The sequence below is a fragment of the Hippoglossus hippoglossus genome, chromosome 9, assembly GCF_009819705.1.
Source record: "Hippoglossus hippoglossus isolate fHipHip1 chromosome 9, fHipHip1.pri, whole genome shotgun sequence".
NCBI classification, from domain to species: domain Eukaryota; kingdom Metazoa; phylum Chordata; class Actinopteri; order Pleuronectiformes; family Pleuronectidae; genus Hippoglossus; species Hippoglossus hippoglossus.
In genome coordinates, this window is record NC_047159.1 from 8,771,510 (window position 1) to 8,789,637 (window position 18,128).

General features: G+C 40.6%; 2 protein-coding genes across 6 annotated transcripts; one reads left to right on the forward strand and one right to left on the reverse strand.

Moving 5' to 3' along the window:
* Positions 1 to 2,152: 2,152 nt before the first annotated feature.
* cep78 (centrosomal protein 78) lies at positions 2,153 to 9,059 on the reverse strand. Of its 2 annotated transcripts, none has more exons than XM_034596584.1 (16): positions 8,838 to 9,059; positions 7,781 to 8,043; positions 7,442 to 7,617; positions 7,158 to 7,230; positions 6,944 to 7,047; positions 6,614 to 6,788; positions 6,382 to 6,495; positions 5,980 to 6,044; positions 5,759 to 5,849; positions 5,290 to 5,404; positions 5,146 to 5,188; positions 4,882 to 5,049; positions 4,680 to 4,757; positions 4,212 to 4,393; positions 3,288 to 3,441; positions 2,153 to 3,010 (listed from the first exon to the last, which is right to left on the reverse strand). In XM_034596584.1, the coding sequence occupies exons 2-16, from the start codon at positions 8,034 to 8,036 to the stop codon at positions 2,438 to 2,440; spliced, it is 2,367 nt and encodes a 788-aa protein (XP_034452475.1). In that variant the 5' UTR covers positions 8,037 to 8,043; positions 8,838 to 9,059; the 3' UTR covers positions 2,153 to 2,437. The 2 variants fall into 2 exon arrangements, with proteins under 2 accessions (XP_034452475.1, XP_034452476.1); XM_034596585.1 differs by having other exon boundaries at positions 2,153 to 2,968; positions 3,306 to 3,441; positions 8,838 to 8,995.
* A 773-nt stretch (positions 9,060 to 9,832) lies between these two features.
* On the forward strand, positions 9,833 to 16,718 carry ubox5 (U-box domain containing 5). 4 transcript variants are annotated; one of them, XM_034596591.1, is made up of 8 exons: positions 9,857 to 9,942; positions 11,584 to 11,645; positions 12,420 to 12,521; positions 13,085 to 13,848; positions 13,997 to 14,601; positions 14,730 to 14,915; positions 15,545 to 15,774; positions 15,819 to 16,718. In XM_034596591.1, the coding sequence occupies exons 2-7, from the start codon at positions 11,592 to 11,594 to the stop codon at positions 15,763 to 15,765; spliced, it is 1,932 nt and encodes a 643-aa protein (XP_034452482.1). In that variant the 5' UTR covers positions 9,857 to 9,942; positions 11,584 to 11,591; the 3' UTR covers positions 15,766 to 15,774; positions 15,819 to 16,718. The 4 variants fall into 4 exon arrangements, with proteins under 4 accessions (XP_034452483.1, XP_034452481.1, XP_034452482.1 ...); XM_034596593.1 differs by having other exon boundaries at positions 13,085 to 13,270; positions 13,520 to 13,848; positions 15,545 to 16,718; XM_034596592.1 differs by having other exon boundaries at positions 9,833 to 9,942; positions 14,000 to 14,601; positions 15,545 to 16,718.
* Positions 16,719 to 18,128: the final 1,410 nt, after the last annotated feature.

Below are 18,128 nucleotides of genomic sequence, written 5' to 3' on the forward strand. Positions count from 1 at the left end.
CTGGGACTGTGTCCTGTGACGATAACAACAGGCCTGTGGTGCTGTGGGATCTACGACGGCTTCCAAAGAAGTGGACGAGCTCTGATAATAACACTTATCGAAGCAGACTCAGTACATTGATAGTGAGACGCTCATCCACACAGCAAGTAGTGCACATGCTGTAAACTGAACATACAGTGGCATGACAGCCCATTGTTTTACTGCACGAGGGTGATAACAGTCCTGTTCTTCACCTTTAACACCTTAGGCTTATCAATTCATTTTATTACCTATGTACATAACATTTAGATTATTGGCTGTTTATGCTTTAATGAATCCAACTTTAATAACAAAGTAAAAATGTATCAAAGCTGAACTGACCATTTCCAATTTTGTTTAAACACTAACCTTTAATGAATGTTTGCCATACATTGTTTTTTATTTTTGTGTGTAACTCACACACTTTGTAACTATGTTAATAGAAGCTATATAAATAATTATTATTATTAATATTATTGTCATTATTTACACAATGACCTGTAGTGTCAGTTATTCACAGTCACACATGGTTATCAATGACCTCAGCTTTGTCTGACTCTGGTTTCTTTCTGACAGCACGTTGTTTTTGGCACTTCTATTTATATAAAGTTAAATCCACTTTCACTCTGACTTCATATTTTTCTTTGCTTCTATTGCTAAATTCTGGTAAATGCTAAAATATTGTGTGACAGTAACACAAGTTGAGTGTCATTAAGTCAACTTAACAACCAGAATGAGTAAAACCAATGGTGCGGTAACATGCATCTATAACATTAGTCCCCATAGAGTCAGTGTGAGAGTGGATACAAAATCCCTGTGTGTTATTTTCATGAACATGACATTAGTTCTTTTAAAAATGAGTTTGCCTTTAAATTAGATAAATGTGAATAATTAATACCATGACTGGGATGCTGCACACACGCCTCACCTAAATGAATCAGCTTTGATTTCACTGTACTGTAAGTTTTAGATTTACTGACATTAGGTCAAGATTGTTTCACATCATGATACCTTCTGAAATCACCATCGACTGTCACTCTAAGAAAATAAACAGTGAAATTCATTTGAGTAACAGGAAGTTAAAGATCAGTGAGATAAAGCAGTTACAACTCAAACACTGCTTAACATGCTGTTTGAATCATGCAATTTCTGCTCCTTTTGAAGAGAGCCGCACTTCTGGCGTTCACGTTGTTTGGTTCTCACTGCTAACGGAAAGTATGCACAGTCCAACAGAACACGATGTTCCGTTCAACCTCAGAAGGATCTCGCTGTGGTTGTTTTTCTCTCTCAACAGGAACTGCAAAAACCAGACTGTGTAAAACCGAATCTGGTCCTGTAAGGAAGTTCCTACTTTTAGACTAGACACAGGTTCCTTAAAGTATTTAGACACAATTCTATCCACTGACATTCTGAATACAATGGACAAGAAACAGTGAGAGAGGGAAACTTTTATCAACACATGACTTGACAACAAATGCGAGTAAAACCTACATGTTTAACAAGTAAGCAGCCATTTTTAGATGATGTGTCAGATGTGGCACAACACATCAGTATCATGAATCAATATTTAGTCAGTAGTAGTTCTTGGCACTGCACTTATAAACAAGTTTTAAGCATATTAAAACCTCAAAATCCTGATAAACTGGGGGAAAGCTAACGGAATAATTCACTATAATGGTGCATTTATGACATTTCTTTGACTCTGGAGTGACAGAAGATTGAAAATATAATCTGAACCTGTTAATATGTTTATAATAAAACATAAGATTGTGTATGAACAAATTTCAAAACTGAAATCTATTTAATTATCCATCAAAAAGTCTATATCAGCAGTGACACTCAAAAATAAAAAGGTTATGTAAAGCCGTGGTAAAAGAGTTAACACACACATGAAAAAATACATGACTTTTTTATTGTAGTTCAAAGTCCCATAAACTGACTCTGAGGTTTGATGTGTTCACTCATGAAACCAGATGAAACACAGAACTTTGTCGATTTGAATGGAGACTTCCTTTTTGTGAATTAAGCTTGGAATCCAAAATGTCTCCAATGAAACGTTACTGAATTAAATGTTGAAATTGTACATAAGTGCAAAATATCTCTACAAATACAAAAATATACATTCAAGTTTTTATTTAACTCATTTTATATTTCGCAGAACCTGGAACTATAACACTGCTTTGTCTTAGATGCAGTAAGATGTTTGGTTGACCTCTCAGGCTCTGTACATAAACATGAATAACCTGAGGTTGAAGGTGTAATAATTCTGGTCTTGTGGCTTCTAAATCTTTATGAAATATGAATAAGATCTTCATCACAGCCATTTATAAAAGTGAATAAGAACAAAGAGGTAACAGAGGGAATGTTGAGGAGATGGCGACGAGAACAGACGCTTGCCAAGCTTTTTGTGTTCCTCTGGTCAGAAGGATGAATTTACTAAGTGCCCTCCTGAACCCCCCAGAGAGCTGATCTGCTCCAGACTCTCCCTCCCAAGATAAGCTTTCTCCTCTGACCCAGACTGACCCTTAGGCACTAACCTTCCCTTTCCACTGAGCCTTGACGCTGCTGATCCCACTGACTCTTCCTTGTCACTTAACATGTCACTAACACTCGATCTGACAGATATTCCACCGCGAGACCCATTGCTATGGGAACTGTGACTCTGAGCATTGCTGTATCCATGGGAACCGTTTCTGTGACGTGAGTAGCTCCGGTGAGAGTTGCTATTGCTGTTGCCATTGCTTTGTTTAGTCTGAAACGTTTCCCGGAATGACTTTTGGCTTCGGAAACTGTGCTCGGAACCTGAGTCATGCTGAGTGTCCGGCCTGGAATATCGATCTGGTTCCTCTTCTCCGCCTACACAAGGTTCTACTGCAGGTTTATTGAAGGTCACATCAAGTAGCCTGTCGTCGCGCAAGGACCCCCGGACAGAGGATGAGGATCTGGGTGTGGTGGTGTCAGCACCAGGGGGAGCAGGCGGGGCGTCTCTTACCTAAAAACAGAAATTGTCAGTGCCTCAATCCTGAAGTTATATTATAACCCTGGTTATCTGAGTAGGAACTTAGTCTTATCAAAAATATAAATCCTCAGACTTGACTTCGAGGTCAGGTTAGTCCTGTAGAAGGCAAGTAAGTGGGGCTGTTAAATAATTTAACAAACATGCTGTCTCACTTCGTTAAATTTACTCTCTGCTCCTGTTTTTAAACCTTCATGAAACTGAAACACTTTCATGGAAAACATTTCCCAAACACTGCATTGCATTTCCTTACCAAAGAGAAGGCATCAGTCTGTGCCTGGACATCCCGTCTAGTCAGTGATGGCGCTGCATCAAAACGTGTTCTGCTAGTAGAGGAGAGCTGAGGTTGTCCCACAGGTTGGAAATCGGACTTGTCGATTCCAGCAATTGAAGCTAGCTGACCGAGGCTATAAAAAAGAAATTACATTCAATATTAAATTGAATTTATAGCCCTAAAATTGCACATCCATTTCATTCATATACTTAAAATGATCTGATATTGAAATAATAACAGTTCAGGTCAATAACTTCCCACCGAGGTGTCAAATGCAGATTAATTACTTGAAGATAAAAGGATCTGGTGGAAAATAGTAAAAGCACTTAACGGTTTCCATGGCAACAAGCGTCCTTGTATGAGGCATTAAAAACCACAGGAGGCCCATGGCTTACTCATAGTTGTTTTCCAGTATTAAAAAACAATGTTCTAGGAATACAAGCGTTTTCTGTTGAACCATTAATCAAATTCAATCAAAATGGAGAAAGAAGTAAAATAAGAAGCTGCAGAGGAAAGTTTGTCAGCAAAATTAAGTAAATGTAAGGCTCTAGAACATAATGAATATTTAACTACGAAATAGTTGTATTATAATACATACAATTGATTGATTAATAGTGAGTAATGATTGTTATAGCGGTCCCAAAATAATTATGTTAAAACCGTAAATATAAATTTAACCTATACAAAAGGAATATATGATACGGGGAGCCATTAATAGATTCAATAAAAATAACTCTCAGTGGGGAAAGTACTAAACCCTATTTTGACCTGGAGTGTGCACCAGATATCCCAGTTGAAACCTTAGGACCATTTTAAAAGTTGTGTAGTTGAACTTTCTTTAAACCACTGAGGCCCAGAACCAAAGTGGCACAGTCCCATTCAAACAGTAAACTGTGCACCCACCCAGCGTCCCTGAGGAGATCCAGGAAAGCATGGAACTTGTTGAATGAGCTCTCAATACTCTCGAGTACGGCCTCGTCTTCAAGAACACTGACGGCCGGTGGAGCTGATCTAGAGCCAGTGGCTGAAAGCACCTCTGACAGGGAGCGGTTGGCATCACGAAGACGAGCATTCTCCAACTCAAACTGAAGACAATTAAGAGAAAATAATAGGGTGTCATCTTTCATTTTCTTACTTACAGAACAAATAAACACACAAAACGTCAGGATCAGGGTGTGTATATCTTTGGAGGAGTGCACTTATGTGCCTACATGCAAGTCTATGAAAACCTAGACCATGTGGTTTTCATGGTACCATTTATGTGTCTTCCTAACAGACTATTTTCCCTGCAGGACTGAAAAGAGCTTTTAACTAAGGGTGTAAATGTGTATACTCTGCTTAGTCAAACTTATTTTTAAAGAAAATCACTACCTCCATGAGCCTCGACTTAGCTCTCAGTCCGGCTCTGCGCTCCTCTGCCAGCCTCAGACGACACTCTTTCAGCTCCATCTACAGGACATAAATAAGAACACACACACACATACACACATACACAGTATTTGAGATCCAGACATATGCCGTCAGCAACAGGACATAAAAGTTCCTGTTTGGGATCGATGCTGTTGTGACCGACCTGTAAACGTTCAAACTGTCGGTCAGTGATCCTGTCCTGGAGATTTAAAGAAGATGGTCTCTGCTCCACTTCCACCACAACTCCTTCCTCTTCCTCTTCCTCTTCCTCTTCCTCATCCTCCTCTCCATCTGAATCTGAATCCACAGTAACCTTCACAGTAGCTCCAACCTAAATAAAATCATGTATTTCAACAGATATTGTGTGAGTTTAAAACCGGTTTTGCTCACTCACTGTCAGGTACATCAACAAAACAAGAAAGCTTACCTGGAAGCTTTGTTCTGTCCCAGTTCCTCCAGGAGGCAGACCTCTGCAACGGAATCATCCAACATAAAATGAGTCTTTGATTCATTTAGTGATGTAAAATAATAATATGTCTAAAATTTTCAATTGGAATACACTTCATCTCACCTCTGGCGTCCAGCTCGAGCAGCAGTACGCCAAGGAAGGAAACTTGAATGGGAATGGGGCTTCGGTGCCTGAGCAACAGTTGAACTCTTCCCTTCTGATGTTCCTTTAGAAGCAGCTGCACCAGAAAGAGAGCGATGTGACAAACTGGATGTTAAAGAACAACAGACCTGTTTTCTGCAGGGAGTTATACAAGGAGTAATGACCACAAGCCTCTTGATGAAGTGTGCACCTAAATCTTAGACAAATATAACCACAACACTATATCTTTTTATGAGCCTGAAGATGCACTGAGAGAAACATTTCCAAAATTATACTACCACTATACTACTAGTATCAATACCAATGTAATATGGTAATATATGTAGTATGTGGTTAATTTTCTTTGACTAAAACTACATTGTGCTTTGTTGGAAATACCATAAAATGTGTTCGTATGTTTGAGGGAATCAAAAAGCCCTTCCACACATACCTATCCTAAACGTAGCTTTTCTTCTCACTGTTTGTCTCTTTGGACCAGCAGCTCTCTGTGGCTCGGTGGTTGCAGGCTTGATCCAAGAGTACTACGGAAAGAGGCAACATTAGAAAGATACAAGCCATTAAAAACACGGGCACAGCTTTGTATCCAAAGACACAACTCATGCACATAGAATTTGAACATTTGTTGTTAGAGTATTAGGATCAGACACTGACCTCTAGTGACTGTCCATTAGCATTCATCAGTACTTTCTCTATTATATTCTTAATAGGGACCTTGTCTGTAAAGGAAAGAAAAATATTTAGCAGATTTTTAAAATGTTTTTTACAGAGATTCTTGTTTTTGTTTTCAGAGTTTCTAAACAGTATAGTAAAACACAGTATGATAGAGCAGTTAGTGTTCTTTTAGTATGAAAATACAACATATTCAAAATGCTGAAAATTAGCATGCAGTTGGTACAGCTAAATAAAAATGAAACAATGTGCTAGCGTCTAGAGGGTACAATGTTTATTACACCCACAATTCAAGAGAACGGTGTGAACCACACAACAGATCAATAATTCATCAAACTGGCCACAGATCTACGCAGTGTGCGACTTTGATTGAGAGCTTCTTACCAACTAAAGGGTTACTACGGATATCCAGCACACAAAGAGAAGAATTTGTTTTTAAGGCTTGCAGCAGATGATGAGCTCCTTCGTTGGAAAGACCACATCTCTGCAGGTCCACGGCTGTTCAACAAGTCACAGAATAGAAACAGAAAACCTGAGCAAACTTCTTACAAAAACTAAAACAGCAACAAACAAAAACACATTCTCTTCTCTTTGACTCAAAGCAACACCTACTAACCTTTAAGCCAGAGGTCCTCGGCCAATTCATGTGCGAGAGCAGCAGCTCCTCGGTCCCCGATCAGAATGTTACAGTTGAGGGTGACTCGGCGGAGACCTCCCATTCTCTGGAGATGTGGCTGCCGATACCTCAAAGACTCTGCCCATGCAGTGCCATGCCTCTGCATTCCCTGATGCTGTGAAAATACTTTACATTATTACAAATATGGACATTTTTAAATACATAATATTTATATTGTTTGATTAATTACATGCCACTTCAGTATAAAATGTCAATACCACATTAAAAACCTATTATGCCAGATCAAGCATTAACAAATGTATATTACACCTTGATTATGTTGGCCATATGCTCTGCTCCTCTCCAGGTGAGATTGCATCCTGTGAAATCCACCGTCCTGATGCTTAATGAATACTTAACACTTTGGCAAATCACTGAAACACATGAAGAGGCCAGTTACAAAGATAAAATGCTCACAGACAGCGAACAAACTCCAGACAACTGTCTGAATAATGAGAGGAAATGATACTGTGAATAAACATACCCTCTAAGCCCTCATCAGATATTGGACAATTGGCGAGGGATAGGTTTTCCAAGGAAATACTTTTTGCCAAACCCTGGAAAAGAATACATATGGCTGTTTGAATCAACTTTAACCCAGATTCATTGTTTCCAAACACCCAAAAGAAATGTTTCATTCTCCAAGACAACAGAAATCCACGTGGTTTATGAAAAAAGATCTCTTGATTCTGTGCCAGTCTCTCTAAATAAAATAAAATAAAATAACTTCACTGTTTACACTGCAAATAATATCCTCAGTGTTTTCACCTTTGTCAATGTGATGAGGTCCCGCTCTCTCAGTGGAAGTCCGTTAAGCTGCAGAGTCTTGAGGTTGGGTGAAACAGTCAGACACTCTCTAAGCGCTTTGCACAACTTGAATGTTGAGTCCTTCGAGCGAATGGCTGGGATCTTCTTCTTGAAGTTGGACTTATAGTACCTTCTATCTGAAAATGATGATGATACGATTAATGTTTAGCAAGAAAAGTAGGAAGTCATATGAGTTTATAATTTAACTTACGTGTACAGGTTAACAACGTAGGTAAATAAGAAGATATAAACTACTTTTGCACTTTCAGATGTTGAAACAGGTTTATTTTTGGGCCTTACCTGGAGCTCCAGAACTAGCTTGGTAAGTGCTGCTTATTGCAATGTGGTGCAGGTGTTTGTTGATGGAGATTGAGGCGAGAACCGGTGGCCAATCCGTCACTTTGAGCCTGTCTCCACTAAAGTCCAGCATCCCTTTGTCAAGGTTCATCTTGACAGAGGGGAGAGGGACTAATTCCTGTCCGGCACAGACAAAGTCATAGTACGCCATAAAGTCCTGGGCACCCTGCCGCCGAATCTGAGCACTGTCCTGAACCATCTTTGATCTAGGAAGAGAAATACTTTTAAGAAGTCATTTAGAAGACTTATAAAGGCTAACAGGGCCATGATGTCCACTGGTAATAATGGAAAAACTTATCACAAACATTATATCTCCACAATTTTTAAGTTATACAGTAAATGGCTGCCTTAACACAATTAATTTCTGCAACATGTGACATACGGTGTATTTTCAACATGCATACACACCGATCTGCCACAACACTAAAACTGCTTTTACTGAGTCTACAGTTTAATTGCTGTGGCTGATCTGTTTATTTGGGAATTAGTCAAGTCGAACTCTTGCACACTTACCATACAATATTAATTCATTTACAAAGTTTTATTTTGTTAGACCTTCATTCCACATGCGTAAACAGACGTGCAGCAGTATGGATCCCAAACACAGCTTTTAGATTAAATCATAACTTCTTTATATTTGATCAAATCAGTCCACGTGCAACTTGTGCAGCAGTGTGGATCCCAAACACAGCTTTTAGTCCAGTGCTGTCTTTCCTGATTTAAAATATCACGCATTGTAACTTGAAAAAGTAAAAACGAGACGTCGCAACACTTTAGCATGAATTAAAAGATGAACTATTTAGTTCGGTTGGTATTTTAAATGTAAAACTAAGTTGAAAGGTCTCGCTGCACTTTGGCAGGACAGTGTTTACTGGCGTTGAGCTAGTGGCGTTAGCAAGCTAAACGCCTAGCGACCGTTGGTAGTGATGGACAGTTGATCTGGCAGCGCTTTATTTCCGTACTAAACATCATTTCATCAGATTCAATCATTCTTATTTACCTTTCACGTAGAAGCCGAGGCTCTATCTTCGTGGCTCGGGGTCCATTAACCACTGGGACAACTTCCCCGGGGAGTTGTTGTTGTTGTTGACGACGCGAAGCATCGAGCGATCAAAAGTGGCGCTGTAGAGACAGAGCGGAGCCTCTTCCTCACCGCGGGCTCTGCGGCGTCACCCACAGCTCTGCCGCCACCTACCGGAGAGGAGGCACACGCGCATTCCCTGACAATCAGTAAACCAAAGGGCCCTTCAGGGATCACAGGGGGGGGGGGGGGGGTCCCCAATACCCTATATCATTTTGTGCATATAGTTTGATTAATTGCAAGTTTATTAGAAATGTGTATCATTCAGTATCAACAAAATCAAGTCCTCCATCTTGTGGCCCCACAGAGCAGATGTTCCTGGGAGCTGAACTGTTTTAGTTTCTTTTCAGTTCATTTGTTCTAAAGTTATTTTTTCTTTAAATAAATAAATGTTGCTTTAATGCCAGCAATTAACTGACAGCATACCTAGGGCACGACAGAATATTCTGTACACTGTAAGTCTTAGACCAACAAATAATGTTTATTTTCAAAACATGTGATGGTTATTTCCTTTGGTAATACATTGATTATTCAGTCAGTAAAATATCAGAATATAGTCAAATACACCCCTGTCAGTCATCTTCTTCTCTGATTATGAACCTAATCAAAATACACCTCAATTAGGTCAAAGATGTAAAGTTTAGTAAACCATAGCTTTTCTTTCAAGTTCAAAAGTGATTGAAAAACAACACCAGAACAACACTTTGCTTGTGGAACTGAATTTTATTTGCACAAGAAATTAATAAATATCCTCCTGAAGTGACATTTTTTAAATATTCAACATGAACTACTGTAGATGGATCATACTTCATAAACACAATAAGAAACCCATACAATTCAGTGTTCAAGCAAATCAACCACAAATCGTCTAATTGAATCCACTAAACTCTAACACATCTCGCAACTCTAAGTACGCGCTATGTCCCATTGCGGCTCCCGTAGTTGTTAGCAAGCAGCTAGCTGTTGTTAGCTACTTCCTGCAGTTGGTCACAGGAGCCGAGTAAAGAGTCGACGACAAAGCAAAGTAAGTTTAGTCAAGTGCTTCAGGTTCCTGGGTTCATGTGAGAGACGTAACCGTGTCAGGCTGGATCTGGTTGAGTTTATATCATATCTCTAGTTCAGGTTAGCTGAGGAAACACGATGTAGTTTGTCAATGTTTTTATGTGAAGCAAAAAAAAAGACAATCATGTTTTTGGGTAAAGTTTGTTCAGTGAAAAGTAGATTTGAACCACAAGTAGTTTGTAGGCACTGAATGTGAGAATTAGCCACAATAACACTAAACAGTCAAATAACGTCTCAATTAGCTTAACTCCTCAACCACATCCCAGGATATAAAGGTGTTTACTGTCAGATATGATGAGCAGCAGATCATCACAACACTGAGAAGATCCCACCAGCTAATGTTTGCTAAATGTATTGAATGAATCTCAGCTTGAAACGTTCCTGAGAAGATAAATTCATTATCTAACTCGTTGCTGGTTGATTTTCTATCTATATTTTATTATTCTTTCTCATTTTTATTTTTGTTTTATCACATATGAAGTTTAGCACTACACACTAACAATCCGCTGTGGAGGCATTGTCTCTGTTGTATATTCATATTTATATATTATTTAATTTGTTTGTGCTTTCGTATTTATTTTAATCCATGTGTTGTATTGTATCTGGACCCTGCATCAATTAATAATTATCTGAGGACCCCACTTAGTCCATAGAATATCAGATTTTAGTATAAATTGTCTACAATAATTTCTAGGATCCCAACTTCAAAAACAGGAAGATATTCAATTTACAGTGGCACAGCACACCCTGACATTTGGAAAGCTCTTAACAGGATATTTGGCATTTGTGTTTAATGAATTACAAAATGGGATCATTGTTAATCTGGTCATTCTCATAAAATGCCGGTTTCAAACATGCATGTGTTCATTTTCTTTTGAAACATAAAAATCAAGGTTTCAGGAGATTAGGACTATTAAACATGAAACATATGTTGACTCACATTTTTAATCACATTTCATCAAACAAGGTCTTAAAAATCTCATTAACCCAACTAACACCAGTAATCTTAGAAAGCTAATTAATAACAGGCCTGTGCAGAGCTACATGAAACAAAATGAAAAGTTTCAAATTACTCATGTTTCCTCTGCCTACAATCTGCATCCACTTTTTGTGATATCTCATGATTTCTGTTTTAGAAGTGATGCTTACATGTTCTTAAAGTAATGAATCTCTTAATATATAATATACGTGTTTCAGAAATGAGATTGATTATTGCAGTATTGAGAATTGTAAATCTGAATTGTTGATCTTTACGTGGACAAAATGAATGAGCCAATTATTTCAGCAGTTGTTAGTAGCAGCCGTAGCAACAGTTTTAACCAGCCGCTAATGTCAAAGATAAGTGAAAGTTACTATTTCTTCATCAGTACAACGTGAACTGACGTCCATGAACTGGCAAATTGAAAATTGTGCGTGAGAGTCCGGGGGTGTCAGTCAGTAAGTCTGTGAAGGTCATTTTGTAATGAGCTCAGAGGTTTAATGGTTGTAAACACGTCATAAGTTGTATTCATTGAATTCTTCATTCTGCCTTGAGCTCCAAGCCGACAATCAGTGATGTAAAGGATCTTCTATACTGCTCTAAAATCAGTTTTTCTCTTCGCAGGTCGGAGGATGGTTTTGAATCTGTGTCAGCCGCACTTTTACACAACAGTTCATTGCAACAAGGTGCGACACATTTCATGGATCTATCTGGATGTACCTACAACCTTCTGAAGTTGTTTATTTATTAAACAAGTTCTGAGTATAAAACTGCTGCAGCACCCGGGTGACATGTTACTATTGCTAACAATTACATAGCACAAAAAATAATATAGTCTAAGAATAGCTCTGATGTGTGTTGAGACAAAGGGGACGAATCAAGGTGTTTGGACACAAGGATGCAGGGGGAGGAGAAATATGTGAAAATAAAGAAGAGGGACAAATTGGTGTGTGGGAGACTGATTCACAACCGACCTTGTTGGGTTATTTTTATTGGACCTTTCATATTTAATCATTGCTTTGATGAAAAAGTTTCTTTTGCTCATTCAAGAATGTTTTCATCATCTGTCATATTGTTCCCTCTCCTTCCACGTGAAGTTTTACAGTTTTCTGTTGCACATGATTTATATTTTATTGTATGAGTGTGATGTGCCGCTCTCAGTCACATTTGCAACATGACAAGCCTGTGAAACTTAATTTTTTCACAATTGGTGATGTTGATCATGAAATATCAACAATTTGCCTAAAATTAACATCAAGTATAATTAGCGTTGTAACAAACTAATTGGACAGACGAGAAGTTTGTCATGTTTTACACAATAAAATCATGTCCACCATTCTGAGCAGGGGAGGCGTGTTTGCTGACATGTTGTCATTATGTGTGTTTAAAGGCAAACAATTCTCTAAATCCTTTAAAAAAAAATGTACTTTTAACAATGTTTAATTATTTTCAAACTGCAGCTTTGTGCAGACGGCTATGATGTCTCAAACCTTGTGTCAGCTGACCCCGCTCTCCAGAGGCAGGGCTTCAAGCTGGAGTACTTTCTACGTCCACCTGTGCAGGTAAGAGGAAGCTGTCGTACTGTGGTAGTTTACCTGCTTTGAATTATAAAAGCATGATCAAATGTAAGATTACCTGGAGCCTCACATATGTTGGGGTAAGAATCTGACCTGTGACGGATTCATGTGGTGACTGACTTCCTTTTGATTTGAGCATTGAAATCATTGATAAGGGAATTCGGGAAAGTGGTAAGTGTCTAAATTCTCCTTTTAATACCAAATATTAAAGAGGCATTACTCTTTGTAACTGATACCAAGCAACGTTCCCGATCATCCTCTCTCACAGAGGGGGGCTACTCTCAATCTCTTTAGCCGTTTTCAGGCATGAACTCTGGAAAATGTTTGGACAATTAGGTCTGGATATTCTCCAGACACTGTCTATGTAGAATGCAGCAGGAGATTGTCCAGTCAGACACAACAACAGGATAATGTCCGGAGCATTCAGCCAAGGGGTGAAAGTTAGTTCATTGCATGTCCGAAAGTAGCTTTATTGTCAGGAATATTATTGTAATTATTGCTCATCACTACTATTAATAAATTGATCCATTTTTCCCTTGTCTTCTCAGGTGACACTGACGTTTGGCTTCCAGGTGGAGCTATGCAGGGTGGATGTGGAGCTGTGGCCCTGGGGCATGGACCGAGGACAGGCCAGCAAGAGACTGGAGATCAGCACCAGCTCTGATCCGCTACCTTCCCACAAATTTAATCAAGGACACAAACGGGTTCAGCAAAAGGAAAAAATTCAGATGCAGGTTAAGCACCAAAACAAACTGAATAATAACAACCAAGAGTGTGACAGTAAATCCCATCATAGTAATGGCCACCCGTGGACTGTTCAGGCCCAACAGTGGGGGGAGGAGGCTGTAGGTGGGTATTCATACAAGCACCAGATGGCCAAAGATCAGGGTCAAGCAAACGCTGACTCCCACCAACCTGAGGCCGAGTTTAAACTGGTGGGTCGATGTGAACTTAGAGACTTAACCCGAGTCTGTTTTTCCCAGTCTAATTTTCGCCCCCAGCCCCTGTTCCCCTCCCCACCTCCGTCACTACCCGCAAACTGTCGACAGGAGGATCTGTGGAGCAGGGGTGCGCTTTCATTGGGCGCCGTGACGCAGCTTCGAGTGACCTTGGCGTTTGGCGGTTCCGCCTCAGCTCTGGGGTTCAAGGCTCTGTCTGTGTGGGGACAACCTGCTCGCTGCTGCCCTCCACAGGAAGTGGAGAGGATCAAAACGGTCCACGAGGCCAGTGAAAGACGACTGCCGCAGCCTGGGTTTTTTACCTCCTCTGTCAGACAAGCCAGTCAACCACAGCAAGCAGCCACACCTCTAAGGTATATTTGAATTATACGGTTAAGCTTCAAAAGTGCTCTATAAATGTATTATCTTTCTATTTGCATATAGATGGAGCTTAAAATGATAAAAGATACCAGTTTTCTTAGAGTTTCGATAACCACCTGTTGTCTTTTTGTCTGACTCCAGCAGTCATTCCATCCCAGAAGAGTTCCTTGATCCTTTAACCCAGGAGGTAATGATGCTGCCGATGCTGCTGCCCAGCGGCGTATCCGTGGACAACACCACTCTGGAGGAGTGCCAGAAGAGAGAAGCCACTTGGGGTCGACCCCCGAATGACCCCTTCACCGGGGTCCCGTTCACCTCAACCTCACAGCCTCTTCCCAACCCCCAGCTGAAACTACGCATCGACCACTTCATCCTGCAGAGAGGGGGGGTTAGGAGGGACGGGATGTTGGGGAGACAAGGGGAAGGAAAGAATCCACAAGCCTCGAGACTAATAGCCTCTAGAGAAGACGGACAGTCCCACATTGCTCCATTTCTCAGTAAGAGCTCAATAAACAGTACTGTTAGAAGCTCAAAGAGCACTATTCAGGAAGAAGATGCTGGATTAGGACAATCATCAGATTATGGAAATTGTACAACTTACTCTCAGCCTCTTGCTACAGAAAATAAATCAGAGTTGGATCAAAAAAAGAAACGAAATCTAAATTATAGAAGAGATTCAGTAGAAGAGTTCGATGAGAAGCAACTACAACCTCAAACAAAAAGACCAAGACATGATGTACTTTCAGGTGAGTGTGAGATTTTCTGTTAGTGTAAGATCCTCAAACACGTCTGTATAGTTTTCTGTGTTTTATCTTTTTCCCTGCTGACTTGTCCTTTTGTGTCAATGTTTGCTCCGACACCACCACTACCCCAGTCCCCACCTGCAGCTCCCATGAGCAGCGTCTGTCCGCCAGCCTGGACGAGGCCCTCTTCTCCGCCCTGCAGGGCCGGCCGTCCTTCACCTCAAACTTGTCCCAGCAAAGACGGGATACTCGTGACAGTGAAGCACTGAACACCACGCAGCAGAGTCTGAATTCAGACATTCCCAACATCGGCACAGGTAGGATTTGTAAAGATCGACTCAGAAACACGTTATGGATTTCACGATTTTTTTTAAAACACGTCTGACCCAGACAGTCACCTGCTGAAAATATCTGGAGTTCATTTCCCTTAGTTCATGCCTGAAAATAGCTCTAGAAATTGAATTAAAATAAAATAAAAATCTCTTCTGCTCGTCTTTGTACTACAAAAATTCCTGAGATTTATATTTTTCAATATGGAGGAAATAAGTCCAAAGGCAGCGTGTGTGTAAGCATATGTTTTTGCTAACACGTATTAGAGCAAGTGAGCCTTGCTCTAAAGCCACCTCCAAACTAAAAACTCAGCCCTCCCATCTATATGAACGAGGTAATTCCAGACGATGCAGCCAGGGGGCCAGTGCAGAGGTCTCTGAGTAAAGAAATATAGAATCATTTGGCAAAAACATTGAAACAAAGACGAGTTAAATCTAATGTGAAAACCATATTTCTACTGTTTGCCTGGTAAAAGATCCATTACCACGATGACTTTTCAGAGCAGTGACTTGTAGTATAATAAAATACTTAACATCTGATTAGCTTTCACACATATTGATGTATTATTTCATAGAAATCCACAGACTGTTAATTTCCCCTCCCATTTTCTTGCCAGGTGAGAAGACGTGCTCCGCTTGTTCCTGTTCCGTCTCTGTTTACTCCACATCTGCGTCTTCCATCTACCGTCTGACCTGCGGCCATTTGCTCTGCCGCGCCTGCCTGCAGAGGCGACCACACACTCCAAACTCCGTCACTACAGTAACATCCAATAACGTCTTGTGTCCCACCTGCCAGAGCGGTACCCCACGCAGTGACATCATACGTGTGCACCACTGAAAGGAAGGGAAGCTGTGCCTTCGAAAGCCTGTGAAGAAACCAGGATTGTTCTCAAGGTGAAGAAGGACTTGTAGATGTGGTGTTTTCATCCCCATGAATACATTGTCTATTGGGTTTGACGCTAGCACTCTTCCCTTCTTTGACGTACAGTATATCGTCATGCACCATTGTCGGTTCGATCGTATAATAACTTCCGAGGGGACTCATTTTGTGGCATTTGTCTTGACAACCTCTTCAATTACTTTACACGTCTTTCATTGTTATGTATCATGTTGTGTTACATATCATCCGTTTGTGTACATGAAGTGGAGCGGTGAATTGTGTTCCTTAGGCTTTTCCTTGGACGAGTGGCGTCACAACATCAGATTACACAGACCAAACAAGGTTTTAATGTCCGCAGCTGAAGAAAGAACATCTCTGAAAGCAATGACCTTTACGTTGTGTAAAAGAAAATAAAGAACTTACTTGAGAAAGGACTTCTCCTCCACCTCCTCCACCTCCTCTCCCTCGACGTCTTAGCCTCTTCATTGAACACTAAAGTTTTGTTGCAGCCTTGGTCCTGCAGCCTGTGTTCCGGTCCCTGGACGTGTAAATGTATTGAGGATTCACAAAGAAAAGGCTGAGGGACAGAAGCACAGAGAGCAAGAGGCGAGAAGAATGAATGCGGGAAACGAGGCGACTCAAGGCTGCGTGTTCATTGTGCAGAAACAGCCAGGGTCACGCTCAGCAGATCAGCTGACCACCTGATGCCACGTTAGCCCTGTCCTCATCTCAGTCCCGTCCCCTCGTTCCTTATACGTCAGTAACAGCAAGCAGAGATTCAATAAGTAACTAATAAGGACGTCTCGGAACGGATCATCTTGTTCTTTCTTACATGCTGACATGAATTCCTACAATGGCAAAGCTGCGGTGTAAGGAAATAAATGTTTACGCGTTGTTTACCGGCTACATGACCTCCTGTGTCCTTGCCCCGAGATTCATTTTCTGTCTCTTTAACACTCCACCCGATTCACCTCTTTTGAGTGTATTGTCATGTGCACAAAAGGGTTGAACAGAGCAAAGTCAGGGGAGGAAGAGAGAAAAAGTATTCCTCTTGCTTTTGCGATCACAAACAGCATCATTTAAATATTGGTTTCCCTGACAACACTAAGCTTAACCAAGGTCGTGATCCTGTATCCGCTCAAGAAGAAGAAACTGGAATCGGTTGCTCTGCATGTGAAATCGTCATCAGCCGCGCGGTTTCAGTCACAAGTGGACGATAAAGCGCCAAACACTGACTCAGACTCACTACGGCCTCACTACTCGCCTGCTAGAACATTCGGTTTCACTTTTAAATGATTTTTCTGCTTCGTACATGTGAGAAATGTAAAAACTTAAACTCTAATCCACTGCTTGGGAACAATGTCAGTTGGAAACAAGTTCATGTTCAGCAGTACAGTAATGCATAACAAGTCCACATTTTGTATTTATTCAACGATGGGCCCTGAATGCCGTGGGGATAATTAAACGACTCCATCACACCTCAACCTGCTGCCCCTCATGTTCATTTGTTAATGAGCATCACAACAGCTAATGGGTGAAACACAACCCTGCGCATGCAACAAGACACCGAACAGAATAATAACCTGAGAATATTTGTGTTTATCTGAAATGCTAATCCTGTTATGCTCATTTGTAGTTTTTAATTTGTGCCTGGAGGATAATTTGTGTGACCCTTAGAGGTTGTCATGATGCTCGCTTTCTGTTTCCTCTGGTCGGTAATGTCCCTGCCTCACATCAAGAAGGTTGGAATCCTAGTTGGGCTGCGGTCTTTCTGTGAGGAGTTGGCAAGTTCTTTATTGGTTTGCACATAAAATAAGTTACTATCCTTTCACAGACATAGGTATAAGCATTTATGCTTGCTGATATGTGCCGATATGAAAACTTATTCGGCAGAAAGTATTTGCACTTATGGTTTTTTTTCATAAAAAATGTTTACTTTCTTAATTCAGTTCTAGATATTTGGTTGTATTTTGTTTTCTTTTTTTTCTAGTTATTAATAACTAGTGCAGTGTCTGTAAAAGGGCTGTTTGCTTCGCCTGTGGTGATGCTGGTTGCAGCTTTTCTTTCTGAAACTGTTAAAGTCCCCTGCAGCCAATGAGCCGGCTGCAGGACTCGGTCCACAGAACCCTGAAGCTGCACAAACAGCTGCTCACCTGTTAATTCAAAGTTCGGTGAAGACTCAGTGCACAGAACCTAGAACTGGCCAATCAGTCGTCCTGAACGGGGTCATTTCTGCTGATGGACGCTTCTCTCCTGTTCCAACTTATATCAAAGTTTGTATCGCGTATCCAGTTCACACCAAATTCAACACTGCACTTCCT